The 23,907-nt window shown below is 37.9% G+C and overlaps 2 protein-coding genes across 4 annotated transcripts; both read right to left on the minus strand.

Annotated features, from left to right (window-relative positions):
• Positions 1-16,343: 16,343 nt before the first annotated feature.
• On the minus strand, positions 16,344-19,634 carry NPB (neuropeptide B). The gene is made up of 2 exons (XM_026667322.2): positions 17,688-19,634; positions 16,344-16,643 (listed from the first exon to the last, which is right to left on the minus strand). The coding sequence occupies exons 1-2, from the start codon at positions 17,955-17,957 to the stop codon at positions 16,515-16,517; spliced, it is 399 nt and encodes a 132-aa protein (XP_026523107.1). The 5' UTR covers positions 17,958-19,634; the 3' UTR covers positions 16,344-16,514.
• A 1,407-nt stretch (positions 19,635-21,041) lies between these two features.
• ANAPC11 (anaphase promoting complex subunit 11) lies at positions 21,042-23,906 on the minus strand. Of its 3 annotated transcripts, none has more exons than XM_026667323.2 (3): positions 23,787-23,906; positions 21,785-21,923; positions 21,042-21,703 (listed from the first exon to the last, which is right to left on the minus strand). In XM_026667323.2, the coding sequence occupies exons 2-3, from the start codon at positions 21,891-21,893 to the stop codon at positions 21,558-21,560; spliced, it is 255 nt and encodes an 84-aa protein (XP_026523108.1). In that variant the 5' UTR covers positions 21,894-21,923; positions 23,787-23,906; the 3' UTR covers positions 21,042-21,557. The 3 variants fall into 3 exon arrangements, with proteins under 3 accessions (XP_026523108.1, XP_087810090.1, XP_026523109.1); XM_087953964.1 differs by having other exon boundaries at positions 23,760-23,895; XM_026667324.2 differs by lacking the exon at positions 23,787-23,906 and adding an exon at positions 23,561-23,672.
• Position 23,907: the final 1 nt, after the last annotated feature.

Below are 23,907 nucleotides of genomic sequence, written 5' to 3' on the forward strand. Positions count from 1 at the left end.
ACATTTGATCACAGCAGGAACAGAGACATTTAATTCCTTCTTAGCTATTTCTCCATTCCCTTACATTTGAGGGGAAATTCAAAATCTTTTTGAAAATCTTTTGATAGGACAAGTTCTGCAGTTATTCTTTTAAAATCTTTTGATAGGACAAGTTCTGCAGTTATTCTTGAGTTTATGTGCAGGTTTGCCAAGATAACCTCTAACTGCTATGAAAACATCTTTAATTAAATTAAACATTATTTTTGTTGTGTTGAACACTATGTATTAATAGAATTTCACAGCTGACATTTTGAAGGAGAGATGATGCAGAACTTCGTATACTAAATTATCCCCAAAATTTAGAGCTCCAGTAAAAGCAATAAAAGAAGGCATAAAGAGGTTTGTATTCTGTTTTATGCATAGGAATGTATAGAGGCAAATAATTAGTATAATTTAAATAGGAATAAAATACATTTTCCTTTAGTAAGAAAAAAATTGACAAGAGATTTGGGAGCTTGTTTAGTCTGTTTTCCAGATACTATTGATAGATAACTTCAAAACCCCTGTTCTTTTGATTCTTTATCATGTTGGCTAGCAGTTCTTCAGTTTGACATGCTTTTAAATGGATTTTTTCCTTTGTGAAATAAGACACATGGCCATCTGTTTAATATCAGACTCTTGCTGTCCATCTGTACAAGAGAATTGACCCAGTCCAGGCTCCTGTTCTCCTTTCCTAGACCAATATCCTACCCATTGGCTGCTTTCTTTACACCAGCCATGTCCAACCCGTGGGCCACGTGTGGCCCTAAAGAGTAAGTAATGTAGTTCTACAAGATTGTAATTTAAAAAATAGGAAAAATTAATGAAGTTTGTTATACATTATACATACATATATATACGTTAACTATGTTATATATTTTATATATGGTCCAGGACAATTCCTCTTCACTCAGTGTGGCCCAGGCATGCCAAAACATTGGATGCCTTTCTTTAGACCCTTCTTTCCCTTTAAATTAACAAAATAGTTTGTCTGCCCAGAAACCTCTGTCCTTCTGTCTCCTGTTTGTTTTTAATCTTGAGCTTGTTACCATTTATGAATTAAATTTTCTGAAATATGAGACTCCTTGAGGCTTTTACCACAGTGAGAATTTTTGAAAGGATTTGTCATTAAATGCAAATAGTGCAATACAAAAATGTTAAATCTACCTCAGGCTGCACATTTCCATAGGAAATGTTGCCCCTGGCAGCCAGTGCTTGAAATTGTTATTAAAAATGTCAGACTTATTTAATTTCTGCTAGTCAGGGTCTGAATCTGGAAGTTCAGTTTACCTCAATCAGAGGCAATGAACAGTGGCTGGCAGAGCTAGAGTTACTCACATCACCTTATTGCTGTTTTATAGCCCAAAATCTTTTGCATTTTACATTTCCTTGCTCTCTAAGTGCCAGGAGTCCTTTTTTTTTACGTTGATGATTGCTGATAGGTTGTTTCTGCCTTGGGGAATGAGAGCATAAGGTAATAAATTATGGGAATGCTTTGTGAATTTCAAATGTCAAAGCTGTTTACTGCTTTCCGACTCAATAAACTTTGGAACTTGGCACCTGTTGCTCAGTTTTAGGTATAATCTTCCATTATCACTACAAAGAAATATGGGGAATTTCTGGCCCCTTCTCGTGTAGTCTGCAGGTGCCTTTTTTGAGGTTTCTCTCTTATCCCAATGCTGCACTCTTTTCAGAGACTGGAGAGGAAATAGAGTAGCTCCTAAATATAATTTCACTTGTCCCATGTCTTTCCCCTTGAACTGACAAGTAGCAGCTTCATTGCACTTTCTGTTCACATTTTCTAAGATGAGAAGGGCAAATGAGGCTCATTCAGCTTCAGAATATGAATGGAGCATATATGGGTGTTGTGTACCTTGAGGGCCAGGAAAATAGTTGAGGAATGGGAGGAACATGTTACTCTTATCAAACTTCCTGGAAACAATATTATCATCAGACAAAAAAAAAATCAATTTCTCACTAAGCAGGAACTGCTCCGATTTTAAGTTAAGAAAACAAAATAGCTTCAGTTCATTCTCAAGCTTTCAATGGTCTGTGAAATGTTCTGGGATCCACTTATTAAAATTGTCCATAATCCCATATATCACTTAAAAAACATAATTATGTTAGGCACAAATCTAAATTTATCTTTCCAAAGCTGTGCTTTTTGGGAATTGTGGAGGTCAAATCCAGTGCACCTGGAAGGCAGAAATTTAAAGAAAACTGATCTAGATTACTGAAGATTTCCAATTCATTATTTTATCCCACTAATTGTTGAGAAACAGATCAGCCCCTTTAAGTATTATTTTATCAAAAGGTGAAAACTTGACCAATAGAGTTCAGTTTTGTGCACTACCAGTCTTGTATCACAAGATTTAGATTAGCTCAGAAATGTCCAAGGAGTGTGTGTGAATCAAAATTTGCAGGATGTTGGGTTCAGTGTTACAATTTAAGATGCAAATATAAAATGAGTAGGGCTTAGATCAATATGCACTTACCACTATTTCATAAATTTTTGTTCCCTCATAGAAGCTGCTGTATTAGTTTGTGAGAGTTACTAAGAATATCCCTTAGCCACATATTAGGAAGGGTTGAGGAAAAAATTGTTCCTATTTCTCATTACACATAAAAAGCACACCCAGTTCTATTTTCAATATTAGCAGCCAAATATTCATAAAGACATCATGACAAACCAATCTCTCTTCTTTATAAAATGACCTGAGACATTCATCTAAGCACCAATAATGTCATTAATTTGTAACAAAATAATATAAACTGAGCAATAGATGCAAATATTTTTAGCTCCAGTGTAGAATGAGGGTGGAGGTTCATTCTCCGACCTTGGAGGATGTGAGTGTCAGTGTTCAGTTATAAGGGCTTCATGTGGTCAGTAGGGCTTGTGATAGGGAGCTCACCTCAGGTGAGGGTCACATCAGATCAAGGTCTTGTGATGGGTCTTGTGAAGGGAAGATCGTGTCAGGTGAGGGACATTGGGAGGTGAGGTGCTGGTTGCGGAGATTACACCGGTTGATTGAGGATTGGTGCCATCGCTGGTTGGTTATGCAGTTGATTTGAATTCTGGGATTTGTGGGCTGGTTGTAGGTTGATGTGTCTTGATGGAATTGTGGAGTGCCATAAGGGCCAGGACACACTGCAGCACCACAGCACTAAGAAAAGCAGAAGAGAAATGGCTGCTTGATGTCTTTCTTCACAACAGCTATCCGAAAAACTTTGTATTCTGACACACAGCACCCAAACCACAATACACCACACAGCCAATCACCAGGCAAAACTAACCCTCCCATACACAAAAGGGCTGTTGGAAATGACAGTTAGATTTCTCCAACCTCTAGGAACAGCAATAGCTCACAAACCCATAGCCATACTCTGCCAGGAATTATCCAGAACCAAATACAAGACACAGAAAGATGAAAGAAACAATGTAATTTACAAATCCAAACATAACAATTGCAAAAGTTCTACCCGGAACAAACATCAATGTCAATTGAAAACCAGAATCCAGGTATACCAGCTGGCAGTCAAATAACACAATCCCAAATCCCTAATCTCTACCCACACTGACACTGAACAGCACCAAATCAATTGGAGCAATACAAGAATCATTGGTCACTTTACCACCTGTCACGCTAACCAATTTATGGAAGCCTGGCACTCCACAAGCAATTCCATCAATAGGCACATCGACCTAAAACCAGTCTATGAGCCCCTCAGAATTCAAATCAAACACACAGCCAATCAGCAATAGCATCAACCCTCAACCAACCCATGCTACCCCCCCAACCAGCACTTCACCTCCCACAATGATCCTCACCTGACGTGACTCACACCTGAACCTTTACAAGACCATCACAAGACCCTGATCTGATGTGATCCTCACTTGACATGACCTTTCCATCACAAGACCTCCTGACCATATGAAGCCCTTATAAGCAGAACATCTACTCTGACATCCCTAAATTTTGCTGAAGATGTCTAGCCTGGTAACGAAATGTTCGGAAACCAACTCACAAGTTTGGAGAACAAACCTCCATCCTCATTATATAAGCTGCTAACAAACCTTAAGATTTTACCCCCTAGTTCAAGGGGGGTAAACTGCTATCTACTTATTCTTAGGCTGGTAGAAAACTATATTCATATAAAATTTGCTGTCCCTGCTACCTATCCTCTATGATTAGCAGCTGGTTTTAAAAGATAGACCTCACATTTTGCAACTGTTAAACCCGCCACTTTCAGTAGTGTCGAGACCACACTAAAACATTAGTCAAGGGGGCTACCTTGCAGCTTATGCTCAGTCTGAAATGGCCACTGGGCTTGATTCTCTAAAGAAGTGAGGTGATGAGTAAATTCTCAGCCAGTTTTAATGGCACTGTTGACTACCTATACTCAGACTATAATTTGAGGTAACTTGAGGCTTTTAGAGTGCATGTAGCTCTTGAATCTCATTTCTTTTTCAAATTCCATAATCATATCTGACAAATTTCAATGCATATTTCAGACAGAAGTCCAGGGAAAATATATCCAAGTTGGAGCTATTTTACTGTTTCCTCAATCATCCTTTTCAGAACTGAAACATTTGAGATCAAACTATAATTGTATGAATCTCTTTGGTCAAAGAAGGCCACCTTCAGGTAGTAATGGCCTTATTGCTTCTTTTGGGCAAGGAGAAAACTATTTTCCAATGAGACATTGATTCCCTGAGAAATGTAATCAACTAGAAGAGGCAAAGGGTGAGTAAGCAGGTGGCAGTGTTCATCTCCTCACACCTTACCCACATCCTCAATTTCTATATTCTTTTTTACAAGGAAAAACATAATGAACAATATAATGCTTGTTCTTTATTTTAATTATTAAACTGAGAATGTTGGTGTTCTTGTAACAAAGCAGAAATTTTATTACGGAGAATCCAGAAATATTCCAGTACTGCACTAAGAATAAATGGGATTATTAGTACAATGGCAATGCCTGGGCTCTTTAAAAGGAGTACCACGGTTATGATATATGGTCATCTTGAAAGATTTGTTGGGAATAAATTTATGAGCTTTGTCTCCCTGTCTCTCAGTTTTTATGTGCATCTAATGTTATATCTATTGAAAGATTTAAACATGATTCAGATAAATGATTTTTGTCAGATAGAATGGGAGTTATACAGAATAAGAGCAGGGGAAGGTAACTATGATGCATTAAAAATAGACTATATGGGAAACGATAGCTTCCAAATACAGAATTACTACCCCAGCAGGTTAATACAAAAAGTATCTGGAAATTTTTATCCTGCTCCTTCTGCTTTGATTATTTTTGATTAAATCAGTTTGAAATTCTCAGTGTTAGTTACAAACATTTCTAGTTTTCAGGTTGACAGTGCTCTTTGAATAAGGTGAGCACTGTCACATGGGATAAATTGATACTCCATTGTATTGAGCATTGTCTCTGCTGAAAGTATATCAGAGGGTTTCTTCCTCTTCTCTTACTTACCTGAGATAGTCTAGAAGTGGGAACTGACACCTCTCTTCTTTCTTTAAGAAACAGGTTACTGGTTAAAAGTCCCACCATATCATCAATAATGAAAAGCAGCTAATTTAAACAGTTTGTACTGTAAGTTGGATATATGGGTCTGGTCCTGTGTTTCATTTTTTCATGAGAAAAGAGTGTAAACTTAATAGTCCCTTGGAGATGATTGCTTAAGTGGTACACTATAGCTGCATCTGCATGACACCTTGAATGCAAACTAATGAATCATATTTTATCCTAATGTCTGTGAGATTAAGTCTGTGAGATTAATTTACCATTATGCCATGATTCCCTAAAAATTGGATTAACTGAATAATTCACACGCTCCACATAGCTGGCAAAATAATGGAAACAACAAAATCAGACTCTTGAAAATGGTAAGAAGAGAATTGCAGCCTTAGTGCTTCAAAGTGCATTTCCCCCATGTCCCTCACATTTGGGTTGAATTGCCTTCCTGAGATAAGCCCTTAAACACTACTTGCTCATTCTCACAACCTCTTATAGTAACCATGGTTCAGTCAGTTGATACCAATTGTATCATGTGAAGTTAGGTATAGTGTGTGCAGGTGGCCTAGAGGTGATATAGAGGCCTGCCCTCTTCCTCTCCACAAACTAGGTCATTGCTCTCAGAAGCAGCACAAGATGCCATGACTTTATCTCAGGCAGAACAACATCTTCAGTAAACCAGCAATGGTCACAGCTGCCTATTTCAGAATCAAAAGGTCCTCAAGGTCATTTGAAGCTGCCTGCTGCTTTCTAACCATTTATAATTTGAATTCTTGGATAAATGATTGAGAATTATAGTTCTTTTTGCCCATCTATCTCTGAGGAAAGCATTGCAGATGTAATTTTACTTAATTAATGAGATGATTGACTGAGTGAAAAAGCAATCAGGGATATGTAAATTGCTTAATCTAGTGCCATTTATGGCTGTTTACACTTAGCGGCAAAATGTGGGGTTCAGGAGCAATTTACATATGGCTACCAATTTAGTCTATCTTTTTTTCTGATATTAAGATAGTATCAATATGGAACTTGCTTCACATTTATCCAGGAAGCAACAATTGTGTGAAATAAACTGAGTTGAGAGAGAAAATTGACCCAGGTCATCTAGTGAACTTTGTATCCTGGTGGATAATTGAACTTGGATCGCTCTAGTTCAAGGATTCTTCAAAATCCCTTCAAGAGGACCCCAAATTAAGTAAACTTCTGTTCGTCTCTTTCCTCCTCCTGACCCCCCCTTTTGTGGGCTAGACAGATGAAGAGGTCTGACTCTGCATCGTTTTTAGAAAGCTGCCTTCTATCAAGACTGACCATTAATCAGTTTAGCCCAGTAGCTTCTACCAGGATTGCAAGTAGGTTTGTCCCAGCTTTCCTAGACATTTTGGGAACTAAATCCCTGATCTTTATATTTACTGGGCCTTTATGGCAATTCTAAAAGTTGATGGAATATGATAAGTACACCTTAGTATTTCATTGCTGCACTAGAGTCTGAATAAAAATGTCTACTCCCTGCAGTTTCACACACTTCAATCCTGGGGCAGTTCTACTGGAAGGCAGGTGGTCAGGTCTGGGGGTTGTTTAGCATGGAAATGGAATCACACATAAAGCAAGCTTGTTATTGCTACCCAAGGTCTCCTGGTGTGCCTGGTAGTCTGCACAAAACAAGGAATCCAAAAGTCATTAAAAACCAACAGTAACCAGGCAGTGATGAAATGGCAGTAGGTAACTGAAAGAAAAACAGTGGGACTAGCATCAGCTTGATGACTATTTTCATGCCCAGTCAAGACTTCTTTGTTTTCCTAGCCTTTTTTTTAAAGAGGTAAAAACATTTAGGATTGAACTATGAGATTTTTTTTGGACAATAGTACAGAAGTGGTTTGCAGTTTATTTTTTTTCTTAGATGCTTTTTGATTTCTGGGTCTTGCTTAGAACTATATGTCTGTGATGAAGAAAACAGATGTAAAAAAACAGACTGGAGACTGCAGCCCAACCCTCTCTTTCAGATATGACCAGGGTTATACCTAGCTCCTCTCTTTACCTAATCCTATCGTGACACTGCTTGCCTATAGATAAGGCCTCCTTGCAATCCAATTTAAACCAAAGAATAAGAAACCTAATTTACCTCTTCCCAATACAGCCCAAGGGCAGTCCTAAGAATGAAATTGCAACATAATAAGGTGAGAAACCCCAAGATTCCATCCTTAATTAGGAACAACTCACCTGATTACCTCAATATTCCATCTCCTTAGCAATGGAATTCCCCCCAGCTGTGTTGTCCCTACTATAACAGTACTTAGGCAGTTTTGATTAACAAAATAATCTCATGTACATGAGCAAGGACTTGTCTAGCTTTCCCCAACATTTCTAATAAATCAGGTCCCTGGAGTTTCTCACCCTGTAGCCCTCAACTTCTACAACAATATTTGTTTTCAGATTGTTCTGGATTCCTCATTCATGTAAAATTGGGGCCTAATTATTGTTGAATAAATGGTTATTTTTTTCTCTTGTATTTTGCTCAGTTTTTCTGAATTTTCCATAAAAGACTCTCAAAAGACTAGCTTTAAACTGGCTAGTTATAGTACCTGTTTTTAATTGCCTTTTCAACTTGCTTCATTAAAAAATATAGTTATTTTTATTGAATACTGTGTCAGTGTAAAATAAACCTTGCATTATGTTATTATTCAAACTAGTGAAATATTTTTTTTGTGATAACTATAATAAATAAAGAATGAGGGGGGCGGGGCTCTTTGGATGTTTAATTTCTCCTAGCAATGATAGGCCGTGATCTTTAAAATGAGGTGCTGGGGTCAACCACCAAAAAAGAACAGGTGGAACTGAGAAGGTCATAGATGTGAGAATTTCTCGGAATGTTACTTTTTCATCACCATCATAACTGAATGGTCACTACATGAGTCATGCTAAACAAGGATTACCTATTCTGAAAGGCTTAGCTATTTGTTTTGAGGATATGGATTTTTATACAGATAGTCCTTCAGCTATGACCACAATTGAGCCCAACATTTCTGTTGTTAATCAATTGAGTTTTGTCCCATTTTACAACCTTTCTTGCCACCGTTGTTAATTGAATCACTGGAGTTGATAAATTAGTAACCTGGTTGCTAAGTGAACCTGCTTACCCATTGACTTTGCTTGTCAGAAGGTCACAAAAGGGGATCACATGACCCTGGGGCACTGCAACCGTCATAAATATGAGTCAGTTACCAAGCATCTAATTTTGATCACATGATCATGGGGATGCTTCAAAGGTTGTAATTGTGAAAAACAATCTTAAGTCACTTTTTTCAGTGCTGTTGTAACTTTGAACAGTCACTAAATGAACTGTATTATACCTGTATTTTTTACATTTATATTTATATGCAGGTTAAATGTAAAGTACATAATTTATTAATATTCCAGTAGGAACGGCTGCTCCATTAACAGGTATTGACAGTTTTTCTTCCAAGTTTCAGCTGAACCGCTGCACATACAGCTCCCCCCGCCCGAAAAATGCTCACATTTTTCATAGAAACTCATTACAAAAGTATGAGGAGCAGATAATACTGAAAAGGCTCTGTGTTCTTCTATTTGTAAATGGTGATTTTCTCAGCTCTATTGTTGTAGCAAAGGAGGAATACAGTAATGTGTAGTACCTATTGTTTTTTTATAGCAGTAGTGATGAAATCTTAGAAGAACAAATTGGTTCAAATTGGGAAACAAATGTGTCAAAGTTATACACAGTACTAACATCCTTTTCATTTAACTTATATGCAGAACATATGAAAAATGTTGGATTGGAAAAAGTTGGAATTAACATTACAGCAAAAAATGTAAACTTAATCTATGCTGGTAAAACCACTTTGGTGATTGGAAGCAAGGAAGGCTTTAAAAAAATATCTTGTTCAAAGTGACAGATGATACTGCAAAAGCCCATTTGATCAATTTTTTTTTAAAGTAATCTGCTAGTGAGAATTCATCACAGATGAAACAATAGTGGAAGAATAGCAAACTTTGTCTTCCTGGGCTCAAAAATCTATCCACAGGAATAAATAAAATCCCTGATTTTTTGCAAGAGAGCTATGGCAAATGAGACAAAATATTGAAGTAAAGACATCATAGTGTCAAGGAAGGTATATCTTGTCAAGGTCATAGTTTCTTTAGCCATAACATATAGCTGTAAAAACTGGACCATCAGGTCGGCTAAATGAAGAAAAATTGGTGCTTCTGAGTTGTGGTGCTGGAGAAAATCCTAGAGAGTATCTTGGACATCAAAAACAAATCTAGATGAAGTAACTTTTAGATGAAGTAAAATCAGCTCACTTGAATCATGAATTTAAATCTTAAATAGATATATATTGGACACAGAGTGCACAAGCAAAAATGTCTGGAGAAGTCTTGTGTTTTTGGAAAAAAACAGGCAATAGACAAGAAGGCTAGGCACTAGCACCAATAACTAACATTTTATTTCTTTATTTCTTTTCTTTTATTTGGTTTGTCAATTGCTTACAAGATAATAGGTATAAGTAAAAACATAGTTATGAATATGTGGATACATATAAGAAAAATAAAAGAAACAATAGGACAGAGACTGTAGGCACTTTGGTGTGCCTCTTAGGAAAGGGGTGAGGTCAATAGTAGACAGTCTAAGGTTAAAGTTTTTGGGGTTTGGGGAAAAAACCACAGTCAGGTAGACTATTCCAGACATTGACCACTCTGTTGCTGAAGTCGTATTTCCTGCAAACAAGTTTGGTGAGATTAACCTTGAGTTTGTATCTATTGTTTGTTCTTGTGTTGTTATGGTTGAAGCTGAAGTATTCATTGACAGGTAGGACATTGCAATGTACGATTTTATATACTAAGATCGGACCGAAGGTGGCGTAGTTCTAGGTTTTCTAGGTCTAGAATTTCAAGTCTGGTGGCATGACCTATAAAAACTCAAAGCAGCAATTACTGACCTAATCCATCACATGAAGAGTCAGAAGTAGCTGAACAAGAGGCTGATTATCAACACCAAACCAATTTGCAGCTGAGCAGTGGGATGAGATAGTTGTAAGGAGGAAAAGTGTGAAACATTTTTTTTCTCTTTCATACATTTCCCTAAGGTGTGCTGCTTTTCTGCTGCTTTTTACTGGCAGCAAGGAAGGAATAGTTGCCTTGGTGGGCATTATTAACTCTCAAATGAAATTATCTTCTCTGCAGGGCAGTTATGGGAATAGAGATTTCTATGAACTCTGGAAGCGGATTCAATTATAAAGGAAGATGTTCCTCTCGGGCCTATGTTGAAAACTCTGAGAAGCTAGAGCAAACTTTTAATTTCAGCCCCTGCTTGTCTTCTTCCTAATAGTTCTAAAGGCCTTGCCATACAAGGATCCTGGGCCAGTTCAAAATCAACTCTAGATCCACATAGTTTGTTAGAGAAGAGAACCTATATGTGGTATATTCAAAACTAATCCTTCTTTTAAATACTCAAATACTTACATCTTTGAGGTGCTTTTCCCATTTGAAAGAATTCTTATCTCACACATCTCCTGACTTCTGAGTTGCAACTGCCTCAAAGAAAGATTAACACCTTTTAATCTCCCCTGTATAGGAACTCCTAGGATTTTGAATTTGCATACCAGGCAAATGCATGAAGCATGAAGCCAGGATTTAGGATGGAATGCAGAATTTTTATCAGGAACCTCAATTTGAGCTAGGACAATTGCTTTTGCTGCTTGTTCCTGGTATTGTGAGATCTATAGGATGGAATTTAATCGAAGGTCTTCAGCTGTTTTTGAGACTTAATTCCAGGTGACTGCCTGGGCATCTCCTCGTAGTTTTCTTGGCAAGATTTTTCAGTTTGTTATAGCCTTCTTCGTAGGGTTGAGAGAGAGTAACTGGCCTAAGGTCACCCAGCTGGCTTAATGCCTAAAGTAGGAATATAACTCATGGCCTCCTATTTTCTAGGCTAGCATCTTAGTCATTATGTCAAACTAACTATTTTTGAGACATTAGTAAATGGAATCTATGGTGGTATGGAAACACCCTAAATAATTTTTGTCCCTCTTATTTTTAAAATCCATTTTAATCAATGGGTGAATTAATGGGAGTATATGGTGAAATCCCAAATACTAAAATAACAATGGGGGTTATATTTATTAATTTGTTTTATTGGCTCAGATACAAAGAATTTACCCACCTGAGCATTTCAAGTACTGAATTATACTTTAGATGGGGCTCCCTTCATGAGTGAGGTCAGAACACCTCCCCCTAATAAGACCCTGTTATCTCTTTTATATCAGTCTCTGCATTTCAGTTACAATAAACAGAAGGACTCAGAGAGAGGGAATGAGGTTTATTAGATCCTCTTCCATTACCTTCTTACTTCAACTCCTATTCCCAACTGGCCACCAATCTCTCATCTGGAAACTGCTAAATAATTAGTTAAGATGCAGGCAAGCCTCTGGCAGTAATCTGATTTCTTTGGATTGTTGAAAAGAAATCATCAGTTGATGGATTCTCCCTCTGGCTTTCAATATTACCACATTGGAATTAATACATTCTAGATATCTACAAATTAAAATGGTTCTAATATGGTTCTTGCAGTGGAACAAATCTTGAACATATAAAAGCAAATGTGATATAATTCTAGAAAAGTCTCTAGAAAATTATAAGCATGGATCCTTTGAGATCAGGAGGAATACATTGCAGTCCCAATGCAATTATCTATATCAGTGTTGTTACAAGAAGCTACATCTGCTGTTTCAGATGGATTTCTACCTAGGAGGGTCCTCATAAGAATTTAATCTCAAAGACAGAGGGCTAATCTCAAGGATAGATGAGCACAGGGGAAGGATTAAGTGAACCTTGTTAAGTTTCAGCTCTTGCAAAATGAATTTCATAGTGAAAAAATATCAAATTAAAAACCAATACAGTGTGAAGCTGTTTATTAATTTGTTTCAGCTATCTCTAATAATAAATGGTAACTGACATTAAGAGATTAAGATCTGGTTTGGATTAGAAAGAACCTACACCATAGCACAGGGGTCCCCAAACTTGGCAACTTTAAGACTGGTGGACTTCAGCTCCCAGAGTTCTCCAGCCAGCTGAAGTCCACTCTTGCTCTAACTTGAAAAAAAAGATCTTTAAACAGAGCTCAAATTCTAGTAACTGCATCCCGTGGGGTTTTTTGTTTTTTGTTTGGCAGCATTACATAAATGATTTACTATTTTGTAAATAATAACTATATTTATTTCTTGGAACCTTGGTATATTATTGATAAATCCCACCTACTTTGTATATTGAGTCCCAAGGTCAACAGACACAGATTTATAAACACACTGATGTCAAAAAATGACTGTGTTCTCATTCTCTACCATCATTCATACAATTTTAGTTTATATAGTTAGTATAAGGATGATTCTATTTGCTGTTTTCTAGGAATCATTCAGGATTTTTCTTTCAGGAGGAACATAATTAACCTCTTCTTGGCATACTATTTTACTTCTGGGGAACCCCCCATTATGAAAAATCACCAAAGGCATAGAAATAACATGTTCCTAACTAATATTCATCTTAGTACTACTCGGTCTGTTTATACTACACATCCTTTTGTTTGTTAAGTGTTATAAGTGGATAGTTGGATAGCAAAGGGAAATAGATCATTGCATAATGGAATGATATATAAACAAAGTTATAACATGGGTCCTGATTTCTTTTCAGAATGTAAAAATGGGGTGTATCTCTAGCATCCTGAAAGCTTACTCTGTACCACTCAGTGCAGCATTTCCCTTGTTATTAAACAAATCATTGCTTTAGAACACAGAAAAAGATCCCCTTTCCCCAGAAAAACAAAGTTAGCTCCAGGCTAGAAGCTTCCTTCACAGGTTTTACTACTTAGATTTTCTTAGAGTTACTTCAAGGTGTTTAAGCAATCACTTAATTTTTACCCCTCATTAGACATTCACTCTATTCCATTCAAAAGCAATACTAGGTTAACTACTGAATGTTGCTTTTGAAAAGTCAGAGGAAAAGCTCTTTGGTTTTCTTATCTTCTTCCTGGCCTCCATTCCGGGCAATAGCACTCCTCTGAGCAGGTCTGTCATTTCTAAACATTATGTAGATATTTCTGGTTCTGCATGACAGCATTCTTTAAGCACTAGAACTCATCCTTCTCACTAGTTTATTTCAATATATGGTAATAATAAAAAAAAACTGTTGATTAAATCAGAAAATTTAGTTTATTTGTCTTCAATTTCAGGGGGCACTATATTTTAAGAGCAAGCAGTTCCACTTTATATAGGAAACACTAAATTCATTTGTAATGTAGACACCTTTAACAAACATCTGAAAAATTGCTCATTCGTATTAGCAATAGTACTTAGATTTATATACTACCTCACAGTACTTTACAGCACTCTGATCAGTTTTCAATGTCAGCCTATTGCCCCCAACAATCTGGGGCTTTATTTTACCGACCTCAGAAGGATGGAAGGCTGAAGTCAACCTTGGAACCAGTGAGAATCAAACTGCCAAACTGTTGGCAGCAGACAGTCAGCAGAACTAGCCTGCAATATTGCATTATAACCACTGCGCCACCACGGCTCTTTAAAAGTATGGTTGACTTAATCATACTTTAAATATTTGCTGTACAAATCCCGATGTGTTTGGAGCAGCTGCTTTTGTCCCACAGAGAGCGGAGTTGCCCTGTAACTGTGAAAATTGCAAAAAGCATTTCCTATATAGGCAGCTACAGTATGATTGAGATTTCTGCTGAGTCCAAGTAAACCTGGGGATATGATTACAAAACATATAAAGCCTGGATGAGTTATTAACAAAGTGATCAATGAGGACAAGATACTTTAATCAAAATAAAAGCCATGGAAGATTGGTTCAGAGCAAACCTTATTTCCCTCCAAAACGTGTTCTGTGTCTCTTAATGGTCCTCATACAAGGGAGGCTCTTGTTATCTCAATTGTAATATTTCATGTATTTTTCCTTGGACTGTCATGGAGTCTACTTTCCCTGAGCTGGTTCTTTTGGTGTTGGACTCCAATTCACATAACCTCTCTGTTACCACAGTCTTGCCAAACTAAGGCTCGTGGCAATTGTGTTGAATCTGGTTGGGGATTATAGTGCTTTGCCTGAAGTACCAAATTACAGTTTCTTTGGGACTGGTCAATCTTCTTAATGGCATCAGTCATCTTCCTGGAAATGCCATATGAGATAAGAAGAAGAGGGGGTTAGTGAATTGATTTGAGGACAGAGGTCATCTTATATTTGCAGTCATTAGAAAAGAAGCCAAGAGCCATTCTGGTGTAATAGTTCAGGCATCAGGCTAAATCAAGGTATTTTTCACTTGACTGTTAAGTCTGATAGTAATCTTGATGTTAATCTGGGTGTTGATTGCTGGTGGGGAGATGTTTTGATTTTTTTGTTCCCCTTTTGGCTTGTTGATTGTCTCTTTTACATAGTATGTAGGTGCTGTTTAAGTCCTGTGTCTATTATCTGTGAGAATGACCTTGGGGGGAGAGGATGCTGCCTAAGGAAGGGTCAGATAAAAGGGAGGAAAGATCCCGCAATTGAATAATGGGCAGAGAAAGAAATTTAGAAAGGATCTGCTCTAACTAATCAGGCAGCACAAATGTGTACTTTCAGACCTGCAAGATAGCAATAACAATAACACTTAGACTTATATACTACTTCACAGTGTTTTACAGCCCTTTCTAGACAGTTTATAGAGTCAGCATATTGCCCCCCAACAATCTGGGTTGTCATTGTACCAACCTCGGAAGGATGGAAGGCTGAGTCAACCTGGAGTGAGCAGTGAGTTAGCCTTATAATAAAATATAAATAGTTCATCTTGTTGTGTTTCCTGTCTGGTCTATGTAGGAGGCTAAGTCCCCAGGTTTCACAGTAACAAGGCCAAAAGGTAGAAATCTTTCTCTATTGTAAGCTTCCTTTATTAGGAATCTAGGAAAATCTTTATAATTAATGTAAGGCACCATTTTCAGGCCTTTTAGCAATCAGTGGCACAGTCACTGTGCCTCCAAAGAGAAGCCAAACAGTATAAAATTCTGTAGGACCAGAAGGAATGAGATCCACCTTCCTCCAACTAGGAGACCAAGGATGGAAATCAAAGCTCCTTAAAGAATATTCACTTTGCTGCAGGATGCCCTATTTGACTTGCTTCTCCCACTGAAAATAATCAGTTCACAAGTATGGTGGAAAAGGCCCCTCCATGTCAGAGAGCCTGGAGAACAATTGCAGTTTGCAGGCACTAGAAATGTAGATTGGGTTCTCCTATCAGGCAGCTGATGTCAATAAAAATATTCAGAAGTCTTTATAGAAATAAGTGTTTCCTTTAAAATCAAAGCTACATCTGCATCCTGGCAGGGGATTACCGGTCTGTTTTTAAATTTCATGGGTTTATTTAGAAAGAAGGGAAAAGACTTCCTGCTCTTACCAAATTCCAACAAACATTCCTACATCCATCAGCAAATGAATGATTAAGCAAACAAGGGGAAAACTATGTTTATTGTCTATATTATTATTATTATTCAAGTGTTTGTATCTGGCAGAGAAAGGGGGATAGTCAAGAGAACATGATACTTTACTGTAGCCAGATTGTTATGAATTTGTTTGCTAGGAAGTTGCGTAAGCTGCACAGACGGCAACTGGGCAAATGTACATAAGGATTTTAGCCTCCAAATGAACTTCCCCTATCAGTTTTCTGAAACCCAATGTGCCAGCAGATGCTTTGAATTCCTTCAGCTGCTGTGTTTTTTTTTAAATTATACAAGACACAGGTGGTCATTGGAGCCTTTTAAAACACATTTATTAACAGATGCAGAAAAAATAAAAATAAAACCACATTCCTCACCACCCGCAAATCCAACAGCCATTGACACAGAGACTAAATCCATCTCTTGCCTGCCTGTCCCCCTCCAGGTGCCTCCATAGAATTTATAGGGAAGGGCACCAGCTCAAGGCTATGGGATAGTACAGTCAGTGGGGTCCAAAGAGACAGTGACATCCGCTTTGCACTGAATGATGCTGGGCAGACCAGACAGTAGCTGGCAGCTTTGCAGTTCTGGAGCCACTTCCTTCACACATACTGCCTGGAGAAAAGAAAAAAAAAAGACAGAAAGGAAAGATAAGTAAAAGAGCAGTCACCCACCTGACTCTCTATTGTCCAGGACTCTTGGGAGTATGCCCTTCTTATGTAATAAGTTTCTTGGAGAGGAGAAACAGCTTGTAACTGAATTTACATTCCACTGAACGGCACTGAATTTACTTCTGGAGAAATACATCTTGCATGGTGGCGTAATATGAATAATTGTACATATGCTTAATACAGCTAGCATTTTTTCTTGATCATAATTTCCTTTTTTTTAAAAAAAGATTTTTAATTAGTTTATCAAAGAATAAAATACAAAAAAATAGTGAAAACTAAGGAAAAGGGGAGGGAAAAGAAAAGAGATATAATATAAAGAGAGAAAAGGAAAGGAAAAGGCACAGACTTCTGTACAGTAGAAGATAACATTACAACCACAACTTTTTGTTTTTACACAATAGTATGTACAAGCCATTACTATAACAATAAGCCTATCTTAGTTAACAAAAACAAAATTTCATTTTTTGTTTCATTGCAAGCACAAAACCGGGAAGCAATTTCTGAATAGAAACAAAGATAGATATATTCTTTTCTTTGGATAAAAGAATCAATTTAGCCATCTCTGCTTCTTGTTCATAATTTCCACTGCTACCAATTTCCTATCCCAAAGGTGCGTTTTCCAAAAGGGAACTGGACTTTGTTTTTCCTTGAAGATGTTTCGCTTCTCATCTAAGAAGTTTCTTCAGTTCTGACTGACCTGGATGACTGAAAATCTTCACAAATCTACCCATGTTGTTTTCACTTTTGGTTGAAATTAGGAAAACTACGAATTAAGAATGGAGCAGCTATAATACATAAAATAAAATGCAATACAGTACAGGGATAACATAGACCAATGAACATAAAGTAAATGCATCAAAAGAGTCACTGCGCGAGACAAGATGCAACTCGACGGTCCCTTCCTCACCGACGGGAGCCCCTAAGCATCCTCCTTCCTCTCCCCCGAGTTTACTCTCCGCCCCGTTCCCGGAGCCCGGCAACTTCTTACCAGGTTGCGCAGCCCGCCGAAGTTCTGCCGCGACTCAGGCATGGCGAGAGATGATGCGGCAGGGCCGCTCTCGGCACTACCGTCCGCGACGCCGTTGTCGTCGGAGCGGCGCATGTAAGGCGAACGGCGGATGCCAGAGAGAAGCCCCGACGCCCTGCCCACCGAGTAGTAGCTGGGACCGGCCGCCTGCTTGTACCACGCCCCGGCGGGCGGGCTGAGCAGCAGGGCCAGGCTGAGGCAGAGCAGCGCCAGGGTTGGTGGTCCGCTCATGCTGCGGGAGGCTTGCGACGGCTGGGCTGGGAGGTCGCCATCGGGCGCCGCCTTTTATAACACCGGGGAGGCAGGAGACCCAGCCAGGCGGCTCAGAAGCCCCGAAGCGGGCGGTGGAGACGAGCGCCGCGCCTAGCACGTGACTTGGCGGTCTCTCCGCGGGGAAGCTGCCTGCTCCGCCGGGCGGGAGGCTCTTTCGGGGCGGCTGGCTCTAAGCTGGGCTTCTCGATCGGGTTTTGCTTTAGCTCTTTGGACGGAAGAAAGGGACTCGAACAACGACGCGCTGGGCTCGCTCCTCCGTCGAGAGAGGACGAGACCAGAGTGAAGGGTCACTGGTGGCGGGGGGAAAAGCGCGAGCGAGCTCCCTCAACGACCGAAATTGCAGCAAACCCCCGTGGCTAACTGAACCCCGTGAGTCACGGAAGGCCGTTTTCTTTTCTGTACTTGTAGATGTACTAAACCATCATACACGACGATTTGTTAGCTGGGTAGTTTATGGCCCAGTCGGTCGTGGGAACACGGTCAATATTCCTCTCACATCTTTCCCTAATACTGTTTAGCTTTAGCAGTATTGCAACGAAATCTGACTCAGACCACTGAGTTTTATCTATAGATTAATGTGCCAGAGTCTTTGTGTTTTCTTTCTTTCTCAAATCTCCACACGTAAACAATTTAAAATCTGCTATTTTTACAAAAAAAGGGGTTAACCGAGCAAGCCCTTTCCAGCATAGCATTTATCTGCAATGCAAATATCTACATTGTTTCGCTGCATACAGGTAGTACTCAACAACCACAATTGAGCCCTAACTTTATATTACTAAATGAGAAATTTGTTAAGTGAGTTTTGCCTCATTTTACTACTTTCTTGCCACGGTTGTTAAGTGGATCATTGCAATCATTTAGTAACATGGTTGTTAAGTGAATCTGGTTTCCCCATTGATTTTGTTTGTCAGAAGGTCATAAAAGCTGTTCACTAGACCATGAGACACTGCAACTGTCATACATATGGGCCAGTTGCGAAGCACCTGAATTTTGATCACATGAACATGGGGGTGCTGCAAGTGTTGTAAAAGGGAGAAAAATGGGTTTAAGTCACTTTTTTCAGTGCCATTGTAACTTTGAATGATCACTAAACAGTTATAAATCAAGGACCACCTATACTGCAATCCTTGATTCAGGACTGGACAATTGTTTCTTGCTAAAACACAATAGCAAGAATGATGCTTTTAATTTTAACAGAATAAAGGTTTGTTCTTTCAAGTATGGTAGATGGTTTGCAGCTATAGTAAAATGCTGACTAAGGAAAATATAAATCAGGAGCCCTGGTAGCATCAGCTAATAAATATTATTAAGTCAGCATCTTAATCTTTCACAAATAGCAGCTCACTTCATCATTACAGTCCATTAAAAAAATTGCCTTAAAAAAAACTTTTAAAAGAATTGTTAGTTGAAAACCAGATTCCTGATTTTTTGCTACTATACATGGCTCTTCTACAAATAAGATATAGCATTTGTTGCTGCCCTCTTACATTATCTGGCTCATCTAAAAAAATCCTAATCCAGTTTACTTTTAGTGCGACAACCGATGTATCAATGATATGGTGTACGGTATGCCTACTGTTCTATTTTTGTATAACAAAATGAATCCAACAGCAGTCCAAAATAATAAATAATAAACTGTATAAGGAATATTTTAAGTTGTATTGTTCTTTCTCTGAAGAAGATAAAAATCACTCTGCCAGTTTTCAGCTATTTCAAATTGCAGAAATTTCAAAAGCCATACACGCACACTTACATTGTGTGACTTAGCAGAGGTGAATATGCCTATCCTGCAAAACTCCAGATTGTCATTACAATTCGGTAACAAAACCATCAACTTAGAAACATGACTTTTTTTGTTAATGCTTAGCCATCAAAAGGTGTAGTATAACAGTGTTGTGCCTCAGGAAAACTTCACACCTACTGTTCCTTTATCTGAACTCAAATTTTCTCCTACATGCCCTTAGTTGCCCCTCCTCCAAATTGTAGCCCTTGATAAGATTCCCCCCACTTAAACGTAGTGTTGTGTGAATACTAGTTAATTAAATTTTATTTAGCAAACAGTGATTAATCAAAACACGGCTTGATAGAAATATATGAAGCCAGGCAGTAACTCCTATAGAAAGCAGAAAAGCAGATAAACTAAAATTAGGTATCTCTTACAGCTAGAAATAAAATAGGGGCAGGTATAAAAATACATTTTTTGTTTTAATTAAAATTTGCTCAGGGAAGCAACATTTGGGGAACATTGAGGAAGAACATATTTTAAAACTATATTTAATTGTAGTGATCTGTTGTGTTTTACAAGACCCTGGTATGATTCACATCCTGGTCGGCACTTTACTCTCCTATTGGGCAGGAGATATAGAACCATGACCAGCTGAATGAATAGGCTGAAAAATAGCTTTTATCCGAGGGCTGTCAGACTTCTGAACGCAACATAACCACAATTAGGTTTAATATGATAGACTTGCAGGGCCAGCACAACGTGCAACATGTTCATACCAGTGTAATGTGTTACATTTTAGTTTATTGTCATTGCACCTCGTACAACAAAATCAAACACCATCTTCAGTGCACATCATGACCATGAAAATAAACACAAACACATATCCTTCACACTCCACACATTGAACCGAAAACCCGCAACATCGCACTAACACTGCACTATACAGTAGAATTCAAAAGAGCTACTGCCCTGGGATAGAAGCTGTTTTTCAGCCTATTTGTGCTTGGTTTTAATATTCTGTACCGTCTGCCAGATGGTAATAGTTCAATAAAAGGGTTCCCAGGATGAGATGGATCTTTGAGAATATTTTGAACTTTCTTAAGACAGCAGGAGCTATAAAGCTTTTCCAAAGAGGGGAGAGGGCAACCAATGATCTTCTGGGCAATGACAGTAACCCTCTGGAGTGCTTGAGCTATGGACTCCTTGTCAACTTTTAGATCTAAATCAGAAGTTTATATTAGTAGAACTGTTTTCTCTGTTTTGAACAAGTCAGTCCCATATTATTAAGTTAAAATTGAGCCTAAAACTACAAAGGGTCAAGAAGTCAAGAATTTTTATTTGTATACTAAAGCAAGGCATCAGTAATACACATCACAAAAAGTGAGGTTTGCGTGTTTTACGTTGAAGTTGAAAGTACATATTTTACAACAGTATTTAAAACAAATAGTCTTAATAAAAATACAACTATCTTACACCTATCTTACACAAATAATCCTATTTCATTTAAATTAACTACTAAAATTGAAACTGGAGGTTTGCTTACTTGTTGCCTTCATACCAACAAAGTCATCACTTTCTTCACATTTTATAGACTTTGAGAGCTCAGCTGGTGTGGTACCATACATTGGGACATCTGTATATAAGATGATGGCATTGAGAAAATACCGTAATATACAATAACAGTTTTCTTCTCCTTGATTCTGTACTGATATTAGTAATTCTGGCAATACAGAACATATGTATAATATTCAGGGGACACAAAGGGATAAATCTCAACAACCTTTGTGAATCCATGAGATCCAAAGGAAGCTGGGGGAGAAATCTTGCTAGAGTCACTCTTTGAACTTCCATTCCTGGCGGCACATTGGACAGTGCTGTTGAACTTGTTGAGAATTAAGCCACTTCAGTATGCAGTGCATGTGGAAACAGTGTGAACACTGTCCCCACACAAGAGGACAATCATCTCCAGGCACCTTACCTGAAAACACAAATGTTAATAGGGCAAAATCAAAGGAATACTCAGCTGAAGTGGACAAAAAAAATTAAGATTAATACTTACAGTCAGGGCAGCATCCGTTAAAAGCCATTCGACAAATGCCACAGTTCTCATCATTAGCAACCCAGAGCCAGGAAGCAACTCCATGCCAGCTCTTGATTTTCACCTTCATTGTATTCAGTCTACTAAGTCAGAATAGTATCTGAAGGGGAGGGGAAAAATGTTAACTGCAACTTCTTTTGTTGCTTTTTATACATTTCCTTTAAATATAAAAAAAATGTTTAAAAATAGCATATTTTACACACAGCTTCATAGCTTATAAGAGGTTCTGTACCATCTCTTTTGCTTACAGTTAAAACTTGGTATTCCTTGGTTATTTTCTTGCAGAAGCTTCATTACTCAGCCAGGGAACATTTTCAGTGTCAGACAGAAGAAACAGGGTTTGCAATTCTATTTAGAGTGGTTTGCCCTGTCAGTATTGGTGGGAGTTTTTTTCTTCTTGCTAGTTAGTGGGATATTGTTTAACAGTTTGATTGTTGGCTACTAATCTGGTATTAATCTCTGCTTATCTGGATGTTGATTGCTGATGAGGAAGTGTTTTGGTCTTTTTGTTTCCTTTTTTATTGTCTCTTTTGTCTATTGCATTTACAAATTAGAAGATGTAGACTGGCTCTCACTTAGCAGAAGTTTCTGAGACAATTCTTAGATTCCATAAAACAACATTTCAAATACCGAAGACCAACCTCTTTTATAGGTGCAGGAGAAAAAATATCTTAAAAGGTTGCTAAATAAGATGCAACTGAAGCTTGATTCCCTACAGGCCTTCTATGAGTATTCTGGAGGGAAAATTAAAATAAGAAATCTACCTTGCAAAATGCTTTTAACGTTCACCCCTCTTTTTGTTTGAAACTGGATGTTTAATTAAGAAACTAGCATAGGTGAATAAAAAATAAAGTTGCTTTAGTATTAAATTCTTTAAAATTGTATTAAACATTTTAGAAAAGAGTATAACCCATGAAACATGAAATGCATATAAGAATAAATATATATATCACCATAGAACAAAAATAATAATGGAATCTAAAATGTAATAGAGGTTAGTTTTTCACTATATGGTGAGTTAATTATAAAGTTATGACATCATTTACTAAAGGAAACTCAAAAATCCTAATTAAAATTCAAACTAAAAGTACAAAGTTAACACAGTATAAGCCACTAACTAAATTTATAGGCTATAATTGATTAGGTCACAATGGAAAAGTAATTTCTTATAAAATTGAAATATAAACTCTATACTGTAAACATTAAAAAAGAAACAAACGTAGGATGTGGTACAAATCTACAAAGTAAAATGATAATTTAAGAAAATTTCTATTTAGACCACTTTTATCTTGTAAATGAGTGATTATTTTTAACTTTAAAATATAGTCCTAGAACTTTAATTAGAAATTCTTTAAGCAAAGGACCACACTTTTTCTTATACAATTAGCATAAAATTAGTTCTGCACACTTTGAAGAAAGAAGTTTAGTAAATTTAATAAGAATTTGTCTCGTTGCAAAGAAAAGTCAACTTTCAAAATTCGCCTCACTATAATATATATTATTTTCTTTATTTGCTCTAGTATTGCAAACTTATAACCAAGATTGTTTAATTAAAGCCCACCTTCGGGGAAAGGGGCAGAATTCATTTTTGTCTTTGCTTTCTCCTATTATTTAGTCAAATGAAACATTCTGGGCAATTTCAAAACTGAATAATATTTCCTTGAGAGAAAAGCATCGGTAAGTCAAAACACGACACACTAGCTGAGTTCGCACGACCACGCTCATTCCGGGGTTTACCTAATTAAGTTGTAAATTCGCAAAGGGTGAGAGCAATAAAGAGGCCGCTACGACCGCCGTCCGCCTTTCTCCCCCACCCCCCCACCCCCAAAATAGCCAACGGCTAAAAGAGAGCTCCACCCACCGCCCCTCCCCTTTTATTGTCGTCCCGCCCCCCGCACCAACCTTCGCGCCCAAACTCAGCTCTTCCCAACCTTACCCCCACGCCCCCTCTAGCCACCCCTACTTCTTTTTGCAGGGCCCGCTCCTATAAAGCCTGGCCAAGGGAAGGCAGCCTTTTATTTCTTTCAGGAAACCAAGCTTGTCCGCTGACGCTCTTTCCACCCCTCCATTTCTTAAATCCAGCC

This window comes from Notechis scutatus, chromosome 2, assembly GCF_049901735.1.
Source record: "Notechis scutatus isolate UNSWTSFEM ecotype Mainland chromosome 2, rNotScu1.2, whole genome shotgun sequence".
NCBI classification, from domain to species: Eukaryota; Metazoa; Chordata; class Lepidosauria; order Squamata; family Elapidae; genus Notechis; species Notechis scutatus.

Excerpts from the sequence above, each read along its gene's own strand:
- ANAPC11 (XM_026667323.2), bottom strand. The coding sequence starts at position 21,893 with ATGAAGGTGAAAATCAAGAGCTGGCATGGAGTTGCTTCCTGGCTCTGG. Across the intron at positions 21,704-21,784 it reads TAACGGATGCTGCCCTGACT|GTAAGGTGCCTGGAGATGAT; the intron begins GTAAGTATTAAT and ends TTGTGTTTTCAG.
- NPB (XM_026667322.2), bottom strand. The coding sequence starts at position 17,957 with ATGAGCGGACCACCAACCCTGGCGCTGCTCTGCCTCAGCCTGGCCCTG. Across the intron at positions 16,644-17,687 it reads TCGGCGGGCTGCGCAACCTG|GCAGTATGTGTGAAGGAAGT; the intron begins GTAAGAAGTTGC and ends TCTTTTCTCCAG.